Raw genomic sequence first — 24,673 nt, forward strand, 5'->3', positions numbered from 1 at the left:
GAGCCGACGACCCACGGGACAATCGGAGCCTCGGCCGTACGATAAAAACCCAAATCCCCAATCAACGTTTTCGTCTTCCTACCTGCTTCCGCTGATGGACTTCGCTCGATCGCTTCCCTTCTCGGCGGTGATCGTCATCGCCCTCATCTCCTTCCTCCTCATCTCGCCTACCTCCCTCGCCTACTCCGATCTCTTCGAGTCCTGGATCAAGGCGCACGGCAAGCGGTACTCCTCCGAGGGGGAGAAGCTCGCCCGGTTCCGTGCCTTCCAGGACAACCTTGCCTTCGTCGACGCGCACAACGCCGATGGGAACTCTTCTTACGAGCTCGGCCTCAACTCCTTCGCTGATTTGCTTTCACACGAATTCCGGGCGGCCCGACTGGGCCTCAGCGCCGGCCTTGCTGCGCCGCGGGCAAATCGAACTATGTTCTGGGGATCCTACGGAAGTATTCCTTCTTCATTAGATTGGAGGAATGATGGAGCTGTCACTTCGGTCAAGGATCAGGGGAGCTGCGGTATTCCTTCTCCGTTTCGATAGTTTATTTGTCGTTTTCTTCTCATGGATACTATGCCGACTTTAGATTTTTTTTTTTTTTTTTTATAAAAAGAGTAGTTTATTTTGTGGAGTGGGAATTGAGGATGCCAACTGGTTCAATCGGAATCATTCTCGATTGACTAAAAGGGGTGGGTGAAAGAGCGAGAGGAGGCGAGTCCTATAGAGATATGGGAAATGAAATCTAAAGGGTCACAGTATGATGCTGAAAGCCATACCACCTCCATGGGATAAGCGAAAGAAGTGGAGAGAGTATCCAATAGACTGATGGACCGTCAAGCCAAACATAACAGCTTAGCTAGCTTACTTGATCATTATGTTGACATTTGTACAGGAGAAAAAAGAAACAATGAGAGGGCAACAAGCGAGAGTGAGAGAGGAAGTTGAAGGGAATAGTCGAATAGATATGTGGAGTCTCATGTTCCTTTGGATGACAGTATCCATGTAGTTTCTTTAACATTTTTATGTAGAGACTGAACTGTCAAACTCTTCAATTTCCATTTACAGCTATCAAAGGTGCCAACTAGTTCAATTACTCCTAATCTGTTTAATTAAACTGATAGATCATTCCTAATCTACAGTGTTTGTCAGCAGACCACCCAATTATATGGCATTCATTATATATGCCTGCAATTATTGTTGGAGAAGGTTGTACTAAATTTAAACAGCACCCTCGGTCTTTCATTGGGAATGTGTGGATGTATTTATCATCTAAAAGACTTACATTATTTGTAGCAATCACTGATTGAAAATCCAGAATTCATACATATGATTAAATGTGATCTTGCATGGTTTCTTTAAGTTACAATTCTATGTGTTTATTCTTAACTATGATATCTTCCAGGTAAGATGACCAAATCATGAAAAGAAATAACATCTGATAACATGAGACAGAATTATATATCTGACCAAAAATCACAGTTTTTATGACTGATTTTATTCACATTCCATATGCTAAGTGATCCATAGATCGAAGTGACATGTTTAACTTTTTGAATACTATGACTTAAGAAGATGGTTCATGAGTGAGAAATGGGGATGATCATTGAATTGATAGTTAGGTAAGCTGATAACTAAAATTGGAATATCCACTCTAGTGTAATAAAATAACAGACGCCCTTGATCAAGCTTGGACTCAGGTTTATAAGAGCTAATTTTGTTAGTTAGTATGATAAATAAACATGCTCAAACCCTCTTTATGGCTTGATGAAAATGAAAAGTAAAAAATATAGGCTAATTTGGCTTGTTAGGTATTTGACAATAAATCTCATAAAAGTGTTCTTTGAAAAGCTAATTAATAGTGCTCATCAACAAGCTTATTTATTGGCTCATTGTTCTCTTCATAGATGTGTGGTAATCATTTTTTTGTAAATAATCTAGTTGTGTGCTGATTACATTTATGTACTTGTTCAAATGTTCAATTGAAAACATGCATTTTATGAATTTAACATTCCATTATGGTTTAAAGGTGTTTAAATATTATATTTGTATATATAACATTAGTATGCATTAGCCTAGTTAAAAGTGGTAGGTGCTTCACCGATCACCACACCAGAACTTTTGCATTGCTTGCCAAAGAAAACCAGCATTGTTTGGTGTACCAAAGAGTTTTAAATTGGAAGAATTTGTGGAGGAACGTGTTAAAATAGGTATCAAAAGCATTACACCTGGCTTTTCTAAGAGAGTCATAGGTCTATGATGCCCACACAAATCCTATAAGATTGAGTTAACCCAGCCATCAACTCCAATTGGAAAATATGCTACTCTTTGAGCTTGGGTGTACAGACTGATGTGTTTCCAAGCAATGCTACTCAAGGTTGAGGCTTCTAGTCCAAGGCTAAGCACCAATGTGATGATTTCATGTTGTGCTGACACTTAGAATTCACTATTCAGCACTTGCTCGGATTGACTTCACTATCATAATTTCTCCTTGGAATTTATAGCTAAGATTGATGGGAAATAAATGGAATAAGTTTATGCAGCTGCAACAGAGAATGAAAATTGAAACTGTCAGGGTGTGCATCACATATTTGAGCCTGAAATGGAATATATAATTTGATTGATAAAATAAAATTGATCATTCTTTTAAAACAATATACCTTTTGCTGCATACTAGTAATGTAAATTTACATAGAGCTCAATGGAGAGGCGACGTCCTATAGTTGGAAAACTCAGGCGTGCAGACATAAAGCTCATGGTATGACCTGTAGGTTTTATAAAAGCAAGTTTACTGAACAACAGGTGGACTTATGGTGGGCCATACCATTGGAGCATTAAGGACTTGAATAGTTTAAAATACTTTAGCTTTGTACATTTTACTTATAGTGGATATTGTTTGCCGTCTCAGGTGATTGTTGGGCCTTCTCAGCCACTGGTGCAATTGAAGGAATAAACAAGATAGCCACTGGATCTTTGGTCAGTCTATCAGAACAGGAGTTATGTGATTGTGATCAAAGTTACAATAATGGTTGCAATGGTGGTCTCATGGACTATGCTTTCAAGTGGGTGATTCAAAATCATGGAATTGATACAGAGGATGATTACCCTTATCAGGCGAAGCAAACAACCTGCTTAAAGAACAAGGTACTATGAAACACAGTCTACCTGTGATTTGTGTTGTTACACCATTGGCAATTCTTCCTTCACCTTCTGCTTCTCTTTTTTACAGCTAAAGCGTCGAGTTGTAACAATAGATGGCTACAAAGATATTCCTCCAAATAATGAAAAGCTATTACTTCAAGCTGTTGCTCAACAACCTGTTAGTGTTGGAATTTGTGGAAGTGAGAGATCATTCCAACTATATACAAAGGTCCGCAATCTTTTTAAATGTAAATATTTTTTCCTATGAGGTTGTCATTTGACGTCGTCTGCTTATGTCACTCATCTTTTTCATTCATAGGGGATCTTTACTGGCCCTTGCTCAACTGCACTGGATCATGCTGTACTGATTGTAGGATATGGTTCAGAAAATGGAGTAGATTATTGGATTGTGAAAAATTCTTGGGGGAAAAGCTGGGGAATGAATGGATACATGCACATGCTTCGGAATAGTAATGATTCTTATGGCATGTGTGGGATTAATATGCTAGCCTCCTTTCCAACAAAAACTTCTCCAAATCCTCCTCCTGCACCACCTCCAGGTCCAACTAAGTGCAGTGCGCTAACCTATTGCCCGGCAGGAAGCACATGCTGTTGTAGTTGGCGGATATTGGGTCTCTGTCTCTCATGGAGTTGCTGTGACCTTGAGAATGCAGTCTGCTGCAAAGATGACCGATATTGCTGCCCATCTGATTATCCTATCTGTGATACCAGTGGCGCACAGTGTTTGAAGGTCAACCCTCTCTTTTATTGCTCTTTAATTGTTGTTCCTTAGAAAGGCAGTTCATATACCGAACAGTTTCATTTTCACACCTGACCTTTTCCCCTGTGGTTTCATAGCTATTCAAACCTTTTGCATGATTATCATTCTCTTTTCTGTCGTATTTTATTTGTTTTTTTTTATTGAATCATTCGTTCATGCAGCGAACTGGAAATATAACTGCTATAAGAGCCACTGAAAGGAAAGCCTCTTTCACTAAGTCAGGATCATGGAAAGATCTGATTGAGGCATGGGATGCTTAACAAGCAGGGCTTTTGCAGGTGAGGAAAATAATTAGCAAATTTCATACTTGATGTAGGTTTCCTTCAAGTTAATTGTGATCTTTTTTTTAATTATTCAGATGCTCTTCTTGAAGGATGCATTGCACATTGACAAGGCTGCAAAAGCATAGCCAGACTTCCAACAAAACATTATGTTATGTTTAATGATCAAACCTTGAGAGACGTCACATACCGATTCGTTGATTGGTACTGCAATATACTATTGTATGAATATCAAGGTTTAATTTTTCATAATATATGGTTGTGAGAGAATTCCTTCTGGAGATGCTGTACCAAATGGAACTTCACTTGATTGTTGTATTAAACATATAAAAAACAAGTAGAGTATATTTTATATGTAATTCTATTTATGTGAACAGGTACTTTCTGGTTAGTTTAAAATATTCAACATTAAAATATCTCCTTAAAGTTATATTGCATATTATAGATTCATGATTTATCTTCATATTAGTCTCAATCTCGCATTATGAATTATTCAGTAATAAATGCTTTGCTTTTCTTTGCATTGCACTCACCTGCAATGACTAATCTCGTAATTAGAGTGAGCTAGCTTCATGGTTTATGTTCATTTCGAAGTTCATTTGTGGCCTTGAGCTGCTACAAACACATCTTCATTTAGTGTTCAGTTGTGGTAGATGCAAATTGCCAAGATATCGCATGAAGGGAAGTATCACCTTAAATTGCTAAGCAAATTTCAAATAGCTGATGCCTTAGAATATGCAAACACGAGCAAAAAGAAAGACAGACCTCTCAATCTTTTGAATCTATTTGGTTCATAAAAGAAAGAACTCTCGTGAATCAAATGATTGCAAACAAACTTAATATTCAATTTAATTAAATTTATTTATGTTTACTTAATATACATAATCAATTAGATGAATGAATTTAAATATAGGTATTCAATTCGTAAGAACACGCTATTAAGCTAATTAATATTCATGAAAGAATTAATAAATTATTTATGAGTAATATTTATAAACAACATCCACAAATAAAATTTATAAATCGCAAACTTAAGCAACCGAAAGCTTAATTTGACATAGCTGGGCTCGTTTATGATCCTAAAACCAGGTATTGCTTAAAAGAATAGTCTAGAATTGGAAACTTCAAGATGAACAACTTCCTATCAAATATGGTCCTTTTGTGTTTTCTTTAGTATAGGCTAAACCTGTACTGCTGTTGATCTTTTATTCCTTTTTCAAGAACTAAGTACAGGTAAAGAACTTTTTATTTTTTAAAAAAATAAAAATTTAAGTACGGTCTTCGTTCTGCTCCTAACTTGCAGTTAAAACAATTAAGACGTCAACCAACATTGTTTAATTCAAACAATACAATCACAACACATCCATCGTCTTCAAACCTCGTAATCGTACAGATTACATTGCTACAATTGTTTCTTGGATCTTATTGACAGCCACCATCTTTATTATTCATGTTGCTTTTGCAAGCATCATTACCCGCAAATACATCTGTCATCTACAATCATGAAAGTCAATACTTACGCACTAAAAGGAGATACAATGGAACTCAGAAATAACTATAGATCTTTGCCTATTAGAGTAAGATGAATAATTTCATTCTATAGTTTAGTGTGATTTACAAATGCATACCAGTGATCAAGCAAGGACGACTGAGGTAGGACTTTGTACGGGTTTAATATACCACTTGGATCAAGCAACTTCTTGATATTACCCATCAAATGCACCTAGTAAGATATAAGAAACCACATAATTAGATGCTCCAGACACTCGAGATGCTCGTGCAAAGAACAGAATCTTTATAGCTCAACTATGGCTAGTTATTTCATCTGCTTTATTGTAAAGGAAAGAATTACATATATATCCTTAGAAATATGCCATTTTTCATATTTTCCATTTCAAAATTTAATTTGACAATTATATCATTCTAAGATTTAAAATCAATATTTTCATAAGAATAAGTAGCCGGATAGACTTTTGTGATATCATGAATTATCTCAAGTACTATATCAAAGAAACAACCTATTGAAATCAGGCAGTGTTAGTATAACATGGAAAAAACATACTCAGTGAATGACCTTGTTAGGACAAAAGAAACATATATATTATCTTTGTTTGAGTCTTGGTCTATTTCTGTTTGAGAAATTAGAAGAATTAATAACAATTCCACAACAGGAATGAGGATGTCACGCAAAGTAAAAGGGTATAGATTAAAAAGGACTTTTCAATTTACTATTGCAGCACAGTACTGGTTCATGTAAGTTGAAAAGCTACATACAGTCTCGGGAGGCTTGCTGTAATGTATTTTATCTGCTTTCATCAATCCCAAACCATGCTCTGCACTAATGCTTCCTTTGTGTTTTGCGGTCCACTCATAGACAAATGGTTCCATTTGAGCAAGGATCTGCAACATTTAATTAAACTAATCCATATAGCGAATAGCAATTGGCTTAGCATTAAAAAATGTCAGAGGTAAAGCTGTAATACATCACTGTCATATCGAGTTGTCATAATATTCAAGTGCAGATTGCCATCCCCAAGGTGGCCATATCCAATTACTATAGCAGCCTTGCCTGAACGTCATATTAAGGAATTACTATGCATCACAAAACTACTCTTTGTATCATAAAACTATATGCACTTATGAGACGAGCATGAGCAACATGAAAATGAAAGCTTCACAAAATAGTTAAATGTAGTATTATGAAGTAGGAGTTCAGATAAATACCAAGCCTGGTACGCATTTCTTCAACGATGCCATAAAGGTCATTAATTGGTAATGATAAATCATATTTGTAAACAGCCCCTAGTTTAACTGATGCTTCTGATATACCCTGCAACCATGAAGCCAGAGTCAAATATGATATATTAGCAGTTCCTGTGAAGCTGAGAATTTAACTGTACCATATCAACAAGGAGTTACTCTTAAACTTTGAAAGCATTAGGTTCTAGCTAATTATTTTTAGATAGTAGTCGGCATAAAGGCTATGAAATTTTTTCATTTTACAATATGGCATATATCATGTCGGCCCTAAATAGCACCAGCGTAATATGAAGGCCCCAAATGATGTGGTAACATGGCATATCACATGCTAATGCTGCAAGTAGGGAAACAGTATGTCAAATTAACTAAATATTTCATAGAACGGTTGCCATATAAACCAAATTTGGGAAAAATCAACAGAACTTGCTTGTAGATAAACAAAAAATATTTTTGAGGGAAGTTAATATTTTTGACAAACTTCTTTATTTCTAGAAAATGTACCAGCTGGAGACCATTATCATTAGTTGAGACTAATATGGATTAAGTAACTAATATTAGGTTGAGGTACATACAAAAGGATGTTGTTTTCCGTCATTTTGCAATATGACCTTATTAGCTGTTCTCAGAAAGAGAAATAGTGACATCAAGTAGAAACCCAAATAGCACTAATATGATGTGTCATGGTGAAGTTACAAGTATAGGGACAAGCATGCCAAATTAACTAAACATTCCATAGAATGGTTGCCTATAACCCTAATTTGGAAAAAATCAACAAACTTTTCTAATAAATGAACAAAAAAAAATTAGAGAAGCGAATGTTGTGACATAAACTCATTCACTTGCAGAAAGATGGGTGTAAAGCAAACCAGCTGGAGACCATTATCATTATTTGAGACTAGCCTTGATTACAAGTAACTAATATTAGCTGAGGTACATGGATGTTTAACTGTCATTTAGCGCTGTTGAGAGAAGTAAACATAAACAAACAAAGAATCAAATTAATTTCCATGATTTACAACAGAGTTTTCTCTGATAATTCCCCTGACTATATTTAATCATAAGCACTAATTAATGGGTATATTCTTTTAACAGAAACAATATTACTAGGAAATGGTTCACGAAAGTTCTCATCCATGCATGGTTCCAATTACCAACGTGTTAGAAAGAAAAAACAGAGAAACCAGTATCAAAATATTAAACCTCACGAACACGCCAAAATGATGCCGATTGATTCATATCTTGAGCTATTACACCATCTAATATGAGGCCTTCTTCCATAGATTGTAGCAAAAAAGCTTCAAGTTTCATTCTGCATGTTATCACCAGAAAGAAGATGCCAACTTAACACAATTAGAATAAAAGAAATGGAGATTAATATGCAACTTCTTCATGGAAATAATAAGTACAAAGTGCTCATAGTGTTAAGAACTAATTTTGACAAAACTAATTGAAGACATATTACTTGGCATCTCAGATATTATTGTGAAACAGGATCCTTGAGTAGAAGATGCAGACCAAATCTTGATACGAAAAACAAAAGCATATTCAATCCTTATCACTCCAGAACCATACGGTTAGTCTTTGAATGTGGAACTTTCTTAATTTTTTGATTCTAGGAAATGCAAAGGTGGGAAACATGTTACTATAAAGTTATTAAAAAAAGAAGAAAGTTGTTCTAGCTACGCGTTCTTCTGAACTTACTCATCACCAGAATGTTCAAGTAGAAGTTAACTGAATATCGGCACAATAACCAGAAAATGGTCATATGTTTAGCAAACAGAAAGATCAACAATATGAAGGTAAGGCAATTGGAATTGTAAATATGGAGTAAATATTCAGCTTACTTATCATGTGATTCATCACTACCAGTTGTCTCAATAAGAATATAGAAGTTGTATAATGAAGCAGGTAATGGACTGCGAACTCCATCCAAGTGAGACAGAACCTTCAGTCACAATATGATAGTATGAGTATCACAAACTACTAAATGAAGAGAATACGTTAGATTACTTATTGAGAGATAAATAAACAACTGCATCAATAATATTTGATATAGAGCTTACCCTTGAGAAGTTATAAGGCAACCAATAATTATCCAAGCAAAAGTAGTTAAACAATGGTGTAGAATACCAAGAAAGAAACCAACATAAAAAAGACTCAAACCCCAACCATTCAATGTCCATGAAGCTTGTCGGCCTCAATTACCATCTCATATGACTTGCAAATAGGGGTGACAATGAGGCGGGTTGAAACCTGGCCCCGTAATTAACCCGCCTCGCCAGGGCGGGTTTAGACCCACCTAAATGGGTCTCAAGACCCGCCCTGGACCCGTCCCGTATAATATTTTTTTTTATTAATTATTAATTGAATAAAAATAGATAATTAATTTTTAATTGAATCAAAATTGATAGATTTTAATATGTGATAATATTTTTTTGTTACAAAATATTATTAATATAAATGTTGAAAATAAATTTAATGTTTAATTAATTTTTAAAATTTTTTATTTTATATTTCAAAAAAAATAAAATATAGCGGGTCTAGTGGGTCTAACCCGGATCCACCCCGCCAGGTTCGCGGGGCGAGGCGGGGCGGGTCCCAGGTTTGGCCAAACCCTCCCCAACCCGACCCGTTGTCATCCCTACTTGCAAATGATAAAGAGTATCGTGAGTGAATATTTCCCAAAAATCTGTCATTTTTTTGTGTGAATCTAGTGACCTAATTTGCTTTCTACATTTTTGGGGGGCAAAAGCAATACCTATTGAAACCAAGGGATCTCAACGATCACACACACACACACACAAAGAAAAATTTTCTTAATTGAAAACAAAAATTTAATGCAGGAAGCACCGATGGACTAAGCAAATTGGTGAAGTGATGAAACGTAAATGTGTACAAAAGATTAGATACCAACTTACCAAATCCATTGAATGGCTATCCATAAATTCAAATGCTGAAAGAACCTCACCTAGCGCCCTCTTTGCTCCCAATAATAATTTCTGAATGGTGAAATATCTCAATGTGACAAGTTTTATCAATGGATGATCAAGTAAAGCAATCATGAATATAAAATATCAATCATAATTAAAAGGTTCCCTTTAGTAAAGCTAATACACTTCCTTTCTACTAGTGTAATGGCACATGCAAATGAATCTTCTTTGACTTTAATATCAATGGCATTCTGTACTAAGTGCCCAACATCAGAAATAACTTGGAAGCTTTGAACTGTTACAGGAAGCCATGTTGGCAAATTAATGTCAGGATAGATTAAGAATCTAGTTACAAGAAAAACAGGCTGTGCCAGTCTCAACTAGGAATCAAGTACAGAATAACCAACTATTACCAATTGTTATAGCATGTATATGCTTATCTTTTCTACTTAATAATTTATTGTGTCATATGTACACTCATAGAGAAACAAAATAGGAAAGTGGAAAAGATCAGTAACTGACAACATATGTAGTCTTTGCAACAAGAAACACAATATGTCATTTATCATGTATGCTTATCATTTTCAACTTAATAATTGATCATGACATAGGTACACTCATACAGAAATAAGATGGAAAACTGTTAGCACCTGACAACTTATGAAGTCTTTGCAAGCAAGAAATGCAATATTTGTCGAAGCTAGCTTGGGAGGTGTAAGAATTGAAACTTTGGTGACAATTCCAAGAGTACCTTCACTTCCTGACTCAGTAGCCGAAATCATTAGTACACTATTGTCAAACATCAAGAAGCAAGATCTGCTAAACTTTATTTATGTAAATGATTACCAATAAACAAATGTTTCAAGTCATAGCCAGTGTTGTCCTTGCGTAAAGTGCCAAGCATGTCAAGAACAGTTCCATTAGCTAATACTGCCTCAATTCCTGAAAAAGAAAACATGTCAAGGCAGAATCAAACACCAATTATGGGATTAACAGGTTTAACCTTTTGAGAAGTTGTATTCACTTGAGAATCTGTTAATATATATATACATGGGATTGATATGCTGCCCGACTCCCGTGCGTCTGGGTGTGCAGCACACCTGGAAGTGCTCCGGATGCCCAAATGTCTGTGAGAGTCGCAGACAGGAGTCGCACACAGGAGTTGAGCAGCATAACATGACCTAGATGCACAAAACTCAACCTCACATGGCTTTCATCATGTAACTCTTGGGTTGTGTTTGGACCTTCTCATGCCCTTCTTTTCTTTCTATTTATAATTAAAATATTCTGGTTGAAGAATTGTAATAAAGAAACAATTGTTTATAAATATGTGACCAAAATATGAAAAGATTGCACAGACATGTTCCAAGATGAACAATCTATAATGACAATTTGAATCAATCAGTGTTAAGAATGTGAAGGAGGAAGACCAATGAAGAATCTATTTGATTTAATAAAAAGTGGTTAAATTCCAAAGTTCTACATAAGCTATGATCTTACGAAGAATCCGAAGGTAAGAAAGTTCATGTACTATATCCCAAAGAGTTAAAGACTTGTAATGTAAAACAAAAATGAAAGCACATATAAGGACCAACCATTCATTTCAAACCAACTATCTGGGACATATGGATGACTTAGATTCCTTAAGCCCACAAAGATATAGGTGTCACTACATAGCTACAAACTTCTGAACGCTGTCAATAACCAACCTGAACCTACACATTGCTTGTGTGATGCTTTTGACCACCCAATCCATCTTTACAACGACCTATGTATAAGTCTAAAATATTCAGAAAAATAACTATTATGAATTATTAAAACACAAGTAAAAAAAAGGAGATTATTAAGACACAACTAATATGCTCCTTGATACTTTTTATCATGAGTAGCTAAGCATTTACCCTAAAAGCTTGAGCAATTAGGAAAGAAACCTCTACCTTAACACTCCCCTCGGAGCAGGCAAACTAGACATGAGAGAGTGATCCAGACCCTATACATGGATTGACTTCACTCAGGGACATAAGTATTGCCACTAAAGGAATCTAAATGCAGTGTCTCCTACTCAGATACCATTCCATATTGTTAAATATTACTAGCTGACTACTTATCACAAAAACTCAGCTTGTTAGAAAAAGGGTCTTTCTTTACATTTATGCTGTGTTTTATGTATTATCTTGTGCCACCTCCTGGTGACCATCCAACTCAGCATTTAGCCTATGAATTAGAAGGCAGCAAATCCAAAAGAAAAACAAAATGAAATTTTTTATACTTGAACTCTACATCTCAGCTGCCAGTGGGTTGGAAACTGATACTCTGAGTTGACACCCAACGCATCATATCCACATGTAAGAAAATTTTAAACGCCTGTGTTGGACACTTAGATCCATACACACTGTGTGTTGGTTGCTATACTCGATTGCAGCAAAAGGGAGTCTTGCCTTGAAAACTAGAGTGCAATAAACTTTTATGCAGGTGAATATCTCGAATTTATCACATCTATTTTCAGAAGAAAAGGAATACAAATTTCAGGGTGTGCCTACAAAAAAATTGCTTGTCATTGTGGAAACAGCCGGTTCCATGGAAGTTACACTTTTTTGAATTTCTAGCAACATCATTTTGATTGGAGAAGCCTCAGCAGTTGAGCTAAATTATCAGTACAAGGGCATCTGAGACTGGTTGAAACTGACAGTAAAACATGAGTATATACTTTGCCAACAAGAATGGAAGTTGATACTTGATAATTAGGTGAAATGAAAGATATTTAGGTAATATGGAAGAGAAAAAGGAGATAAGGTGTTTTTACCATGGTTTAAAATTTCGACCCGTGCCGAGGTTTCGGTCTCAGGCCGGAACGATACGGTTTCGGTTTCGTATCGTGCCGTGCCGATATAGTTTCGGTATTTTTTATTTATCTATAATAATGATAAGATAAATATGTTTATTGTGTATATAAAAATAAGTTGTATATTGATTTATTATAAGTTCTCAATTATTGAATAATTTAATATTGTTAGAAAAAATAATTAAAAATAATTTTATTTAAATAGAATTGATATATCAATAATTCAAATTAAAATGGAAGTATCTATAATAATAATAATAATAATAATAATAATTAATACAAGATATTATTTTATATTAATAATAATTATATAAATTAACTATTTATTCATTTAATTATATATTAATCTTTTAACAAAAATAAAAACAAATTTGATTTAAAATATTTTCCTAATAAGAATAACCTTAATAATGATTTCCTTTGACAACTTTATTATTATGTAAACATATGAATAAAAATATAATATATTAGAATACGCCACAATAAATTATACTAATTAGATAAATGTCTGTCTTTATTAATTAATAGTTATAGTATTAGCATATAATGATAGATTATCAATGAGATTAAAATATATATTTATGTTAAAAAAATTTAAATAATCTAGCATTAGCATATAATAACTTAGATTATCAGTGGTAATTGTTTAAATTAATAAAATAAAATAAATAATTATTAAAAACAGAAAAGAAAAAAAAAAAACGCAGTGGCGTAAGCAAAATCGCGCCCGCGCGCGATCGATCTCGCGGACGTCCGGCGAAGCTGGAGGCGCCGCCGGAAGTGTCCGGCGACCCTGCCGGACGCTTTCGGCGCCGCAGCAGAAGGCGTCGCGTGCAGAAGGCGTCGCGCGCTACGCTTTCGGTGCCGAAGGTGCCGCGGGACGCCGCCGGAGGCGTCCCGCGTCTCCTCCAGCGCCGAAGGAGGCGTCCCGCGTCTCCTCCGCCGCCGCCGAGACGGGGACGCCTCCCGTGCCGGTTTCGACCGCCCGGCGGAACGGTAAAAACCGTCCGTGCCGGGCGGCACGGAACGGCACTTCAAACATTGGTTTTTACAATAAAATTACAAGTGGAAAAAAAAAATGAAAAGCCACTACCAAATGAGAGAAAAAACATCTTAAGCAAAAGAAAGAAATTCGGTTGTTAAGCTAGAATTACCAAGAATAGTTCCATGAAGTGAGCCATATCGTATAAAGCGTAAGCCACCTGCATTGGTTGAAACATTTCCACCAATCTGACAGCTTCCTTTTGCTCCCAAGTCAAGCGGCATGATGAATCTAAAATAAGAATTCATGTGATTTTCAAATTCCAAATACAAGCAAGCTAATATCCAAGAAAAAAAACAGTAGCAAGGTCAAACTCTGAAATTCTAACATTATCTGATGCAATTGTCATCAAGAGAGATTTTGACTTTAAGAAATACATTGATCATTTCATTGACGCATGAAATCAACTGTCCTCAAGGATTCATCAATATCGAGTTGCATCAACATTGTACTGCTTGCATCACCTGATAAATATCATTGTCAACTAATACCAGCTCCAATAATCACCTAAAGGTTGACCAAACTGCTTAACATGATTTTATTTGCTTTGAATAGCCCCTTCTGAGCTGCAATTGACTAGTATGTTTTACCCATCCCTAGATTTTTACTTGGGGAATCATTAACCCTTTACCAACGGCATACTAGAAGACTGAAACAACCACTAAAACATCTGCACATAAATTGAAATTTTTGTGCAAAATTGCAAGAGCTACTTTTAAAAAAAGTGTTAGTTGCTTAATTGGACCGTACCGGGGAAATCTATGCAGGCCACAACTAGGTTCTTGTGTTCAACTGGACCATTGCAAGAAGCATTGTTAGAGGATATTGCCACAAGGGTTTTAGTTGTTTGAACTGGACAACATGCTTGATTGATAATTCCCCTATGAGTGTCAATTTTAGTCAAGCATTAGATCATACTGGTATAGTCAATGACTAAAAATAGCACAGATTCCTAGATTTAAAGAACAAAAGAAATTCGCAACAAGAAAACGAACAATTAATACTAAGACTTTTGTTCAACAATACAATAAATAGGTAGCATATATTTGTAGAGAAGCAGAGTAAAGACTATTGTAACTAATGTACTGTACCTAGAAGAGAGCAACAGATGTAGCATAGAATTCAGAATAGAATAGTATTTAATGTTTTAATTTTTAAACATTATTGTATTGCAAAATATTTGAAGAAATGCAGAAAACTGAACTATGTAGCCTGCTCTTCAGGCTGTTATCTGAGTACTGAATAACTAGAAAAGGATTAAGTAGTCACTAAATCATTACTGAGCATACACAATTATTGTAGTCTAGTAACATGAAGATTCAAAGTATCATAACATTGCAGACAGCACTACAGTAAAATGATATCCCATTCCAACTCATTACCATTTCAGTAAAATAGATGCAATGGCATCAACTTGTATATGAATATACCGAGCAAATACTAATAAGGTCTCACCCTTCATTTTCTAAAAATGAGCTTAAGTTTTCCAGTATGCACCCCGCTTCACAAACAAGAATGCCATTGATCTGAAAGCAGTGCACCATAGAGGTAAGTCATCAAGAAAACTAATGGTTACGGACAATGTTGAGTATGCTTTTGACTTTATAATGAATTATGAAAGTCAGTTATCAACTTCTCCAACATATGACGATTGTTGACATTGATTATGCATAATATATCATTACTAGGAAGTCAGCCACTCTCATTTTGATGGATTGCTGACTGCTCCCATTAAGCCATGAAATTTTGATGAAGTGAAGGTTATTGCAGGTACTTTACCTCTAACAAAATCTTGTTAATCCAGGATAATTTACTAGTCAATCTTACCTAATTTCTGTCTCTTCTATTACCTCATAAATAGAAAATTGCTGATAGACAAAATAATGAAACTCTCCACTTTTATTTGGCATTTCATAAATTTAAGAGGGATTCAGTATATGATTGTGGTGCATTGCATCCTCTCAGTTCTGACAATGTGATTCTCCAATGGCATAGTGAAGGGCAATCTAACAGTGAGGATTAATGTCCTGGAATTCACAAATCAAACAGAGAACCTAGTTTACTCGCTTATAACAGGCATACAACTTCTGAGAGTATTTTCTTATGTGTTTTATCTATAGTACATTAGACTCAAAGAACATATTATTACCAGTAAGTTGGCTGCAAGCTTGGTGCATGCTCTAGTCCACATGATAGAAGAACAATTTTCAAGGTTGATACCAATGAACCTATAAGATTAATCGCAATATTAAAACAAACTTATATGTAGATAGGTATATAACTAGACCAATGAAGTCCCATTCAAGGGTACAAAAAAAGGGAAATTGATACATGTTACTCACATCTGATGGACCTCATATATGGTATACCAACCGCAAAGGGACAATTCTGTGCATTGACAAGGATTTTAAGCAATCAATTCGGAGTACTATATCACCAACTATGACACCACATTAGAAAGTGTATGGTGGATTCAGTTGGTATGGGATGATGGAGTTTATAAAGGCAAGTACAAGGTTTTATGGATTCATTAATGGGAAGCCTGGTTTAAATTTTAGGAGACACACAACCTGATTTAGGGTTTAGGGTTTAGGGTGAAGTAATTTCTAACCTTTAACAGGTCAGCAGACCTATCAAGTAACATCCTAAGAGTTCTCCATTTATCACACTGCAATCATTGTTAAGATATTTTAGCATACCGAGGAATGCATTCTTATTAAAAAAAAATTCCTTTTTTGCCATATGATATAAACCAGTAAAATTTGTAGTGGAAATAACACTATAGCGAATTGAGGTGAATAACATGATGGCAATGGTAGTTAACCTAAATGGAAAATACATGAATAGTAAAATACCACCTGCAAATTGATTGAGAAATATAATGAGATGAATTAGGAAGGAATCAGACTGAATTGGTGGAAGAATTAGAGATGCTGGAAGTATCTTCAATTTGCATTAATTACAAATGATGATTGCACAAATGTCCGGATTATAAAAGCCAACTTGAATGACACACCTAACCCAAAATAATATGCACATATTTTAGGAGACGATGATATGCAATATGCTCACAAATTCCAGATTACTGTCTAACACTACATTGAGTCATCTACATGGTAAATGGTATACACGTTTTATGAGATAACGGGATAACTACGAAGGACATTGTCAAATGATGTGTGTGATTGATATCTGCCAGTACTTTAGTTTGAGGAAGAGCAATAATAGTGAAGCAAACTTTGGCATTCAAGGGAATCCTTAAGGTCCTAGTAATGATGGCAATTGGCAAGTCAGCAAGGAGGGAGATACTGATGATGCATGGCAAAGGTGCCAAGGGAGGAACAGATCACGAGGATGCATTACAGGTAACTTGACTCAGCACGTGAAGATTATACCAAGGAAGAGTTTAACAAGGAGGACATGGAAAATTGAGGGAGAAAAAGAGGCCAAGTACGAGTGTCAAAAGGGAGGGAGGCCACATCAGCAACTTCCTCTGCTTACCAACTCTTTGAAGATTATATGAGGAGCTTGACACTGGCTTTGATACAAATGGGAATTTGTGGTAGAATAATATTACTAAATTTTGAATTTTTCAATGAGTCCTCTTTTATAGAGATAATACCATATTAGCAGTTAATATAAATGTAAAATACACAAACAATAGTATATCGTAAGACTACGAAGATAAGTGGATATGGAAATATTAGGAGATGAATCCTAAAAGGAAACAAAGTGAATTGAGGAGGATTAGAGTGAAAATCTGGTAGGAGATTAACAATAGCTTTCTTCCTATAGCGGAAACAACACCCAAAGGTAATTTGGTAAGTTATCCTACAATGACATATAACTTAGATCTTTAAACTAGAATGTTGTTTATAAAGTCCTACTCGAAATCTAGTTCCATATTTACTAACTGGTAACAGTTAGCGTGAAGTAGATAGCTAATACCAAAGAAAGTGATGCTAACGCTCGTAAGGCCTTTCAATATTCAGTTATAATTAGTAACTTAGCATTTGCTTGCCTTGCATTTGTAAATTTACAACCAAAGAAAACAAAAATACCCTAAGATAAAATGATTCAAAAGCATGTTATTAATCCAAAACCCTTAATGATAGAAGGTCGTGGTCATAAAAATTCTATCAAAACAATGTCCATACTTATCAAGCGAAGTTGTCCTTGTCCATCAATGCAAGATTTATGATAACCTGAAAACTGCATAATTTAGTAAAAGAAACTTATTGTCAATGATGATAATCTATTTAATATGAAAATTGAGGCCAAGCGGGCAACAGAAATTACAATCCATTAAGTTCCAGCATGCTATGATGCATAGTTATTTAAGGCATAAAGGCGTCCAAAAGCGCATGTGTTGTGGGGTCTACCAGGCGCTAGGTGCAAGGTGAGGCGCCCACGCTTTGCGAGAAGCAGGTACTTTGGGTATTATGAATTTTACAATTCAAGCATATATAGAAATTTCTGCAAAAATATTTCATAACAAAATTCAAATATTTCACAAACTATTAAACAATAATGTAGTATAAAACTCACTATTCAAATATTGAAATAATTTATCTTCATAATAAAAATCAACATCAGCATGCGGTGGTGTAGGTTTTGAAAAACTTATGAACTTAAATCTGTGAGGAAAAAAATATATTGTTGTAATGAAACAAAAGGAAAAAAGCAAGAAAGTGTAGCCAAAAAGAGCGATGTTGATGTATTGGTAGAGAAAGAGTTCAAGTTTGAAGAGGTTGATGCCGATTTTCAGGGGAGAGGAAGAGTCACGAAGAGAAAATTAGTTAAATAAGTTTGCAAGAGACTAAGGGAGGTTGATGTTCATTTTCTAAGGAGAGGAAGAGTCACGCAAGAAAAATGTGCAACATGCATACAAGTTAATGCAACCTAATTAATTTAAAGAGTAAATAAAGGTATGAGTAGGGCCTTAAAAGAAATTTTAAAATTTCAACAAGGCAAGGAAAATCGCGCAATAAGCGCGCATTAACCTCTCAAAAGGCACGTGCTTAAGTGCACTTCATTCAAGTACTACGCCGGTGGCCCAGGAGCAAATGGTGCACCTAGCTGCACCTAGGCGCAGCCAAGTGTGCGCTTTTCATAACCATGTCATGATGGATGATTAGGTATGAATAAAGCATACGGACAACTTACTTTATGAGATCATGCCAATAGAGAAATTGACTTGTTTACTTTAAATGAAATACAACTAATTTAACATGACTAGATCTATAATTGCTTGGATCTTCCATGATGAGAAGAGCTCAATCACAATGGATAAAACTTCCACCAGATCACTGGTACAAATAAGAAGCTACAACTTTGGTCCATTTGTTTTGTCACTTGTGGAACATTGCAATTCTTCTGACGAGGGACTATGACATGAGAGGTTAGAAAAGTTATCTTATGAAATTTAAATGTGAATAGTTGCAACAACAAAACGATCAAGCTCCAAACATCAAAAATTGAATGAAATAAATAGCATATTTGATGCTCCAAAGATGCTAAAGTAAAAAACTGAAAGTCAAAAGTTAGATATTACCTCATCATGCACAGGAACACTTCCTCCTACAAGACCTGTGTTGCCCCCTTGGGGGACAACAGCTAACTTTCTTGAATTGCAATATTTAAGAATCTTAGAAACCTGGAAGTGGAGGGGAAAGGGGTATTCAAAATAATTAAAACTAAAAGAGAATAAAATGATTTAATCTGGTTGATGCATTACCAAGCAATTACACGGAAATTCAATTAAGCCAAAAAAAAAACGAATAAGAAGCATGTCTGCGACAAAACCAATCTAACTAAAGAGTATTGACTTTTGCTAGATTTGCATTGCACATTAACAATTTGCTTCAAAGCATGCCTTATCGATGACAGTTTGGGACTTAAATTCTTAGCAGATATTCCTCAAGAGTGATTTTGTTGAATGTTGACCCACCCAGTTCAGTCCAAATGGAAGTAATAGTTGCTCCTCAAATTCTGTAATCCTTCTGGCATTCTCTAGAATTTATAATAGTTTTGTGCTCTTAGTAAAATCCCATCTTTTGCCAACTTGCTAAGGATCAGGTGGAGCTTTCTGGCACCATATGTTTGTAAAAGAAATATATAAAGCAGATGTAATTCTCTAGCCTACAGTCTGATGGAAGTCATAGGAGTACAATACATAAATTAAGGAAACAGTAGGTGGAGGTAGGCAAAGTTGAAGTGGAGGAAGCAATAGGAAGTCTATAAAAGCTAAAATATACAACTGATAGTTCTCATGGTCAAGAAAACCATATGAAGTAGAATAAAGAAAAAGAAACAAATCCATATTAACTGCTCCAGTTATGGAGAGTGGTTTCAACTTTCAACTAGCGCTACAAATAAGGAAATCAAACTCCAGTTCAGGAGATACTAGTGAGAAAATGATTGAGTACTAAAAAGTGATACACTATTGTTACAATAACTTCTAAAAGTGACTAATTGAAACTTGGAAATGGCCGACAGGGTCATTAGCCAATTCATCTTTGTTTAACTTCATTAGCAAATTGACAAGCATGACCAGCAGATAACAATATTTGAGCATAACAAATGGGAATAATAATGCAACAGTTCATTCAGAGTAAAGTGCACCAAGGAAATTAATTCTTAGCCCAATTCTTTACTACCAGTTCTAGAACATGCTTAATTCTGGGCCATTTATTTTGTTTTTATCAATTAACTTAAGTTATGCACAATGAAGCATCTTCTATTTGGTGGAAAATTTGTTTGCCAACACATGGCATTTGATGGTCCTAAAAACCATAGTCACTTTCTTGAAGGCTTAATTGACCCCCCACCAATGTGGGCAATTAGGGTCCAATGAACTTCCTCGAGGATACAACGAGATTGTCCACTCTCTTGTGACTCCCACTACGAGGAAGAGATTGCAGTGCACAAATCAACTGAAGCTTCATTTACAAGGAGAAAGAAGGCTGATGCTAGAGAAAGAGGAGGCTTTCTGCTTCTTGTGAATTCTATTGAATTCAAGTGAAACCTTTAGCCCTTACATTCCATACCCCTTGATTGGGTTTGTCTCTTGATTGCACACAACCTGACTTGATAGGACTTTGGACTGCATGAATGATGTAGATTGCACCAATTTGAGGCACCTGTTCACCCAGACCAGTTGATCAATGAGTTATGGCACCTGATTCGTGTTTATGAACCATGGGCGGACTAGCCATCCTGCATAGCGGCCTAAGTGGAGCATGTTGTCCTAGATGGAATATGTGTCTTATGCTACTCACGACAATGCACATGCACAAAGTGTAAAGTGTGTTTACAAAGATTCACATTGCACCTCATGTGCACCACATATGCTTCATTTGTCATTTGTGTGCCACATATGCCTCATCAACATGTGACCGGATGTCCACTCGATTGAAGCAAAGCAGTGCTCATGTGCTTTGCACATTCCACCATATGCAAAGTACATGGTGTCTTTGCTATTCCACTTCTATATTTAATGTCTCGACCTCCTTCAATCTTTCTAGATGTTGGACCAAAATTCCCACATGAGCTTTCCGTGAACAATAGAGTGCACTTCTTCTTCTTGCTTCCCCATAATTATGACAAACTTTTTTTGGGGGGAGGGGGTGGGGTAGGGTGGAATATTTTTTTTTAAAAAAAACAACACTAATATTAATAATAGAACGCAGCAAAACTTCTCAAAATTGAAATTGGATACCTCTTCACTACTTCTTGGTAAGAGAAGGAGCTGGCTTGAGCCTTTGTACTTCCGCATCCAGTCCAAGTTTGCAGCTGATAGCCTATCTTCATCTTCAACAACATTCTTATCTCCTAATATGCTTCTGAAAAAACTTACATCGTCCGAATTCAAATTTGAAAAAGATGGATTCCTTGGAATAGCACTAGGCAATGAAGTAAATAATCTCTGTTGGGTCATGTAGGTTCCACCCAAATGCTTAGAAGTTTGAGATACTGAGATGGGAACTTGCAAAGCCCAGCAAGATCTCCACATTTTTGGCGTTGAATAGAATCCTGAAATCATTATCAATAATTTTCATAAAAGCTTTAGTTTATGTAATTTTTCTGATGTGTAGGAACTGAAACATGATAATAAAAGTTGCAAGGTTGCAATATCATACACCGTAACAAAAAACACTACCTTATTTGTTCTTAAGAAAGACCTGCTATGTGATTATAATTTAACATATTTATTGAGCATTATTATATTTTTCAACAATAAAACTGTAAGACATATAGGTACCAGTTCTTGTTTGGTACCAACATATGAAAAAACTGACACAACAAATAACACAATCAACACATTAAAGATCCAATTGGGAAGTAAAAATTCTGCTCAATATAACATTTTAAAAAAAAAACAGCACATATGAATCTCAATCTAATTTGACAGGGAGGAGTTAGCAGAGATGAAGAATACTAGAATGGCATATGACTCGGGCACCATATAATAAATTTAGGGCTGCAGGTTTTCTAATATGGCAGACAGATAAGGTTGGGATCTCAAGCTCAGAATTGCAACATTCGCGTAGCAAAAAGGGTTCTCAAGCTCAAGAATACAACATTCTTTAGTAACCAATGAAAACAGTAGCAACAAAGGATCAGGCTCCAGATCCTTTATCCTGCAATGAGTATACTTGATTAAATGATTAGGTAGATAGTAATGTGCTACATTCCAGATGTCTGAATCCAATCATCATCAAGGCATATCATGTAAACATGAAGGCTCTAAATGCAAAAATAAATAATAAAAGCATAGATAGATTGTTGGAAACAGTTGACAGCATTCAGTATGGTGGAATCAACTGACAACATTCAGTATACAAAAGAAAAATAATCATATTATAAACCACCAGAAAGGGTACCACAATACACTGGATAAGGGATGCCACAATGTAAGCGTCCACTACCTATTTCCACTTTGGGGTGGCAATGCCAAGTTTTCAAAGGCATAGGTTGGCCTTATCAAAAGTCAAAACTATGCCATGAAAAAACTATGCCAGGATCAAAATCAAAGGATATTTTAGGGGTTTGAAGAGATTGATAACTTTCATTCCATATCTCTTATGCAAAGTGACATGTGTGTTTTACTGATGGTGAATGGCATGGCATATGCTTCTTCCTCATCAAACATGGACCTAGAAAATTCCACTCAGAGGGAAGAAGTTAATTAGTTTATACAGATTGATAGTAGATTGTTTATCTATAGAAAATGCCATCCAATAATAAATTTTAGGAGGGACAAGGAAACCCATCCCCTGCTGGATCCATGACTCCATTATTGCTCCTAATTCTTGTATTTTTGACAACAATGACTTAAAATCTTCCACCATTATTGAGATTAATCTGGATTCAAATTTAAATGTGGGGTGAGATCAGGTTGATAGCCTCATGCAATGGATTGGAAGATAATATTGAAGCTATATGTATGGAGGTGTTGCACAGAACATGAGAATCAATAGGACAGAATGATATATCAGAAATGGTAGCAAGCAGAGTGGAAGAGGTGTTCACCTTACACTCCAATAATTACTTCAATACAGCTAGTTGCAGAGAAAAAGAACCAATGTAAAAGCTGTTGAATTAGAGCTACAAATAGAATGCAATCAGACATCAATTTTGTTTTTTCACTTGTGACCTGTCATGTTTAATTTCTTTTTCCACATTGCAACCTAACATATTTTATATAATACATATGAAGGTGAGCATGACCACATGTATATAGAGATAGAGAGAGATAAGGGAATGAATAAATGGAATAGGAACATAGAAATAAGAACAGCTATTGCATTCCACTCCCTTCATTCCTGCTCCTATCTGTTCCCTCCATTGTAGTTGAAAGGTAAGTTAAAACCCATTCCATTATTGAAATAATAATGCCAAACTAGAAATTCAGAACTAAAATTCAACAGCCAAGATCAGGTGTTATTTCAAATTCCTAGAACACAAAAAAACTAATAATAGTGCCAGCGATTTTTTTTTTTTTGAGGACCAAAAACATATGCACATTGGAAGGGGAAAAAATGGTTATGGATGTAGTAAAAAGGAATTAATTGAAGTATGTTTTCTGGTAAATCTCAGTAATCTTCGCTGGCATCATCATTAAGATTGTTTATCCAGACAATTTGAGGGAGGGATACATAGGTTTCAACTTGAAGATTAAGGTCAGTTCTTCGGTATGCAAAATTGAATCCCCCTAAAATTTCTGAAATTAGTTATTCTTTTCTCGAACCCTTCTATTGACAAGGGACACTTTTAAATTCATGACTTCTAACAAACTAATACTAAAACAAACCAATCTAAGAACCACACCTGAAATGACCAAAAAAAAAATCACTACAAATCCGTGAACAAAACAAGTTCCAAGAGAAACAGACTTTCAACTCGCTACAACTACCTAACTCGTCATACGGAGTGAGATTGCCATGAGCAGAATGAGAAAAAAAAAACCTAACGGATTCCAGATACCGGTCTTGATCCAAAAAATGCAAAACGCAAACTGTGCAAATCAACGGAAACACATTGAAACCTGAAATGAACTCCGATGACGATCGTTCTCGGGAAGATCGAGTTGGGTTCCCAACAAGAAAACGTCGACACCGTACAAGCAACTGCGACGCTCTTCGCCGCCCCATTTTCCGCTAATGATTTGATCGACCAGAACTCCGGAACCTGGTTTATATAGAGGAGCTGGATATATAAAGATTGGACGGCTCCTGTACGGCTGCAATGCTACGATCAGATGCATCTTACCCGTCCATTTTACAATTCAATTTCGTCCAAATATTTTTGATTATATTATATGACAATTTGGGGTGAAAATTTTATGATGGAGTGCAGCGGAGGAAAACTACATAAGTGTATTTTGGTATAAATAAATAATA

At 35.6% G+C, this 24,673-nt stretch overlaps 2 protein-coding genes across 4 annotated transcripts; one reads left to right on the forward strand and one right to left on the reverse strand.

Annotated features, from left to right (window-relative positions):
* The first annotated feature begins 14 nt into the window (after positions 1–14).
* Positions 15–4,658, forward strand: LOC121979312 (low-temperature-induced cysteine proteinase-like). The gene is made up of 6 exons (XM_042531292.1): positions 15–515; positions 2,901–3,136; positions 3,222–3,362; positions 3,453–3,884; positions 4,076–4,192; positions 4,273–4,658. The coding sequence occupies exons 1-5, from the start codon at positions 95–97 to the stop codon at positions 4,172–4,174; spliced, it is 1,329 nt and encodes a 442-aa protein (XP_042387226.1). The 5' UTR covers positions 15–94; the 3' UTR covers positions 4,175–4,192; positions 4,273–4,658.
* A 984-nt stretch (positions 4,659–5,642) lies between these two features.
* LOC121979315 (probable D-2-hydroxyglutarate dehydrogenase, mitochondrial) lies at positions 5,643–24,457 on the reverse strand. 3 transcript variants are annotated; one of them, XM_042531307.1, is made up of 16 exons: positions 24,319–24,457; positions 21,490–21,803; positions 19,324–19,425; positions 17,944–17,974; positions 15,225–15,312; positions 13,882–14,000; positions 10,732–10,827; positions 10,536–10,645; positions 9,874–9,954; positions 8,800–8,900; positions 8,156–8,264; positions 6,920–7,025; positions 6,679–6,764; positions 6,470–6,595; positions 5,824–5,918; positions 5,643–5,689 (listed from the first exon to the last, which is right to left on the reverse strand). In XM_042531307.1, coding segments are annotated over exons 1-16 (1,671 nt in total). In that variant the 5' UTR covers positions 24,425–24,457; the 3' UTR covers positions 5,643–5,688. The 3 variants fall into 3 exon arrangements, with proteins under 3 accessions (XP_042387241.1, XP_042387238.1, XP_042387232.1); XM_042531304.1 differs by lacking the exons at positions 17,944–17,974; positions 19,324–19,425; positions 21,490–21,803; positions 24,319–24,457 and adding exons at positions 15,919–15,997; positions 16,112–16,167 and having other exon boundaries at positions 15,225–15,295; XM_042531298.1 differs by lacking the exons at positions 17,944–17,974; positions 19,324–19,425; positions 21,490–21,803; positions 24,319–24,457 and adding exons at positions 15,620–15,796; positions 15,919–16,007 and having other exon boundaries at positions 15,225–15,295.
* Between the last annotated feature and the right edge of the window lie 216 nt (positions 24,458–24,673).

This window comes from Zingiber officinale, chromosome 1B (assembly GCF_018446385.1).
Source record: "Zingiber officinale cultivar Zhangliang chromosome 1B, Zo_v1.1, whole genome shotgun sequence".
NCBI lineage: Eukaryota > Viridiplantae > Streptophyta > Magnoliopsida > Zingiberales > Zingiberaceae > Zingiber > Zingiber officinale.